Source organism: Dipodomys ordii, unplaced genomic scaffold, assembly GCF_000151885.1.
Source record: "Dipodomys ordii isolate 6190 unplaced genomic scaffold, Dord_2.0 Scaffold12, whole genome shotgun sequence".
Lineage (NCBI taxonomy): Eukaryota > Metazoa > Chordata > Mammalia > Rodentia > Heteromyidae > Dipodomys > Dipodomys ordii.
This window is the reverse complement of record NW_012267228.1, coordinates 29570382-29573370: the sequence shown is the minus strand read 5'-3', so window position 1 is coordinate 29573370 and position 2989 is coordinate 29570382. Positions and strand designations below refer to the sequence as shown.

The 2989-nt window shown below is 37.0% G+C and overlaps 1 protein-coding gene across 1 annotated transcript in view; it reads right to left on the bottom strand.

Moving 5' to 3' along the window:
• Positions 1-1981: 1981 nt before the first annotated feature.
• Positions 1982-2989, bottom strand: part of Znf385d (zinc finger protein 385D) — a 680575-nt gene continuing 679567 nt past the window's right edge. Inside the window, 1 exon segment of the mRNA XM_013010375.1 lies at positions 1982-2263. Within this exon segment, the coding sequence (XP_012865829.1) occupies positions 2030-2263 (234 nt within the window). The 3' untranslated portion in view covers positions 1982-2029.

Here is a 2989-nt window from a genome sequence, read left to right as displayed (position 1 = left end):
CTTTTTCCCCTCTCCTTTCTCTCTTTTTCTTTTGTTTAGGTTGATTGGTTAACAAATGATAGATAAAGCCAACTGCTTGAAGGATACATTGTTGTGATGAATTTATATCACTAGATAGTAAAGTATTCCGGAGACCATGTTTCCTATTGAGCACCAAGCACGCTATGGGTGTTTTGTAAATATAAAATGAAAAATGCTAAATACCTATCTCTCAAAGGGTTTCATCTTGATTCCTTATATCTCTCTCAATGTTATTACAGTTTAGACAAGAGAAGTTTCAGGAAGGCCATACCCAACCCTCCCCTATATGTTTAAATAGTCTTTACAAAACCTTTTCAAAAATATTTTTTTCTTTAAACCTAAATCAGTTAGGATTGGTTTATGCACATTTTGTCCCTGCTTTAAGTTTGAGCGTCATTGTTCTAATTAATGCAACAGATTAGCTGCATCAAACCCCACCATATAGATAGGTACCTATTAGTTTTTTATGGGGGAAAAAAAAAGCAAAGAGCCTTTATCACAAATTAAAGGCACAACTATTTTACGCCATCCGTTACCAACTTAATGATAACATGGAACACTGAATGGTTATATAATTGTTTTATATAGATTTTTCTTTTTATAAGTTATTCTCTTAGTCTTTCTAACATATATACAATATACATATATTTATAGATACCCCTGATAAATCTTGTTTTAAAGGTAAAACATCAACTCCTTTTAGCTTTATAGTGAATTTCAAAGGCAGTCAGTATTACCTTAACACTCCACTGGAGAAATGATGTCCTAGTGAATCTAACCACTAATTTTTTTTTAACGCTGTGATCACTGGTGTGCAAGTAACTCAGATTCATTTATTTTGTTCTTAATAGTTAAATATATATTAGTTGCTTATATCATGTCAGTAGGAAGTATTAAAGAAAGAATCAGAAACAATAAGGTCACAACAATTGCTAATGTTTAAGTCTAGAATCATACTTCAAACAGAAACCTTTGAGACAATCCTACTGGTATGATATAAAGTGAATACTGAAGGATTGCAATGTTCGTGTTTTTTATTAGCTATGTACTAACATGAAAGATCTTTTCTTTTCCTTCTCATCTCAGATTGATTGTTCCTTGTCTTTGAAACAGCATAGTCATACTGATTTCTGTCTACAAAACCTATGTCGGTTTCCAAATGCAAGCTCATTGTAAGCACTTCTATGTTTCCAGGAATACTTGCTTGAGGTGGGAAACTAGTATATGGTAAGAAATTAATTATCTTTCTTCATGTCTCCCACCCCTGACATAGCCCCGTTCTAACAAGCTAGATGTGAAGGGAGAAGGCTGATTAGAGACATCTCCATGACACTGTACAGTGTCTATTTAATTTTTCTTATTACTGATTACTGGTATGAAATAGATCATTCTAACTTTTGCAATTCTTTAAAACCTAATGGCATAGAGTGAGACACAGCACTATTTGTTTTACAAGACATCTACTGTATCTACTTTTGTTGGGATAAATACCCAATAACTGCTGTCATAGCCAGAGGACCAGCACGGGTTCTACTATTCACAGTGTTGCTTTTGTTTTTGTTTGTGTGTTTTTTATTTGTTCTTGTTTTTTAGCTTTTTCATATTATTTTAATCTACAGAGTAAATTACTATATACACACTGGAACCAGTTAATGCCCTTAGACAATTATAGTTGTTTCATAAAGCAGAAAAGACAATGCAGGGGAAAATTAGTGCCCAAAAGCACAGTCACAAAGGCTTTGAAAGTTCTAGATACCACTACAAGTCAATGCTGGAGATCACATCTAAAACAATCAGTGATTCAAGAGGAATGCTTTAATTTGGAGAAAATACCACTCCCTCCCTCCCACCCTTAAGTACCCCCTCCCTTTTTTAAATAATCTTTTCAATTCACTATCAAAAGTCCTGGCTCTTCAGATATGCTTTAAACTATAAATAAACACTGCATAGTTCTCTTTTGTTTTGTTTTGTGAAAAATTATTGCAGTACAACGACTCCAGTTTGGAATTCAGTAAGGAGCAAACAGTACTGGAGTATGGGCGGTCCGAATGGGTCCTGGCGCTGGTCGCAGAAGTGCAGGAGGCAGGGCAGAGGTCTGGAACAGAGTGGCTGCAGGAGCAGTTCGAAGACTGAAGGGAGAATTCACTGCCACAGCAGCAGCGGCAGCTGCGGCAGCGAGGGGGTTGGGAAGAATTCGGGGAGCCAATGGCTTTGAAGGTTCTTTTGAAAACACTAATTTTACCTGTAAGGAAAAGTTAAAAGAAGGATGAGAATAAGAGTTTGGCAATCTGTAGTCATTAGTCAAAATGATAAGTAGGCTTAGGAATACAACGGAGTGATAGACTGATGGTTCCTGTTTGTAACCTTAGTTATTCAGGAGGCTGAGATTAGAGGATCACGGCTAGAGACCCAGCCTGGGCAGACAAATGAAAAAGATTCTTCTTCAGTTAATCCCAGAAAGCTAGAAGTGGAGGTGTAGCTAACGTGGTAGAAGGTCAGCCTTGAGTAACTTAATTGAGAGCACTAGGCTCTTAGTTCAAGCTCCACTACTGGCATACTCATGTGCACGCATGTGCATGCACGCACACAAAGCAGTGAACAGCTACAATCATAAAGTCAAACTGCTGAACTGACAATAAAGAAAATAAAAAGCCTTGAACAACATTTTTCCCTTTGGAAGAGCGGGAGAGCTGAAAATGGCCAACCAGCAATGCTAAAGAATCCTCTAGAGAAGGACCTGGGAATCTTATTTAAGTTGAAAATTATACTTGCTGAGGAAAGTATTCACCTTTTTTTTTTTTTAAGTAGTGGCTTATGCCTGTAATCCTAACTACTCAGGAGGCTGAAATGTGAGGACTGTGTTTCAAAGACAGCCCAGTCAGGAAAGTTCTTGAGACTCTTATCTCCAATTAATCACCAAAAGGCTGGAACTGGAACTGTGTCTCAAGTGGTAGAGCAATAGCCTTGA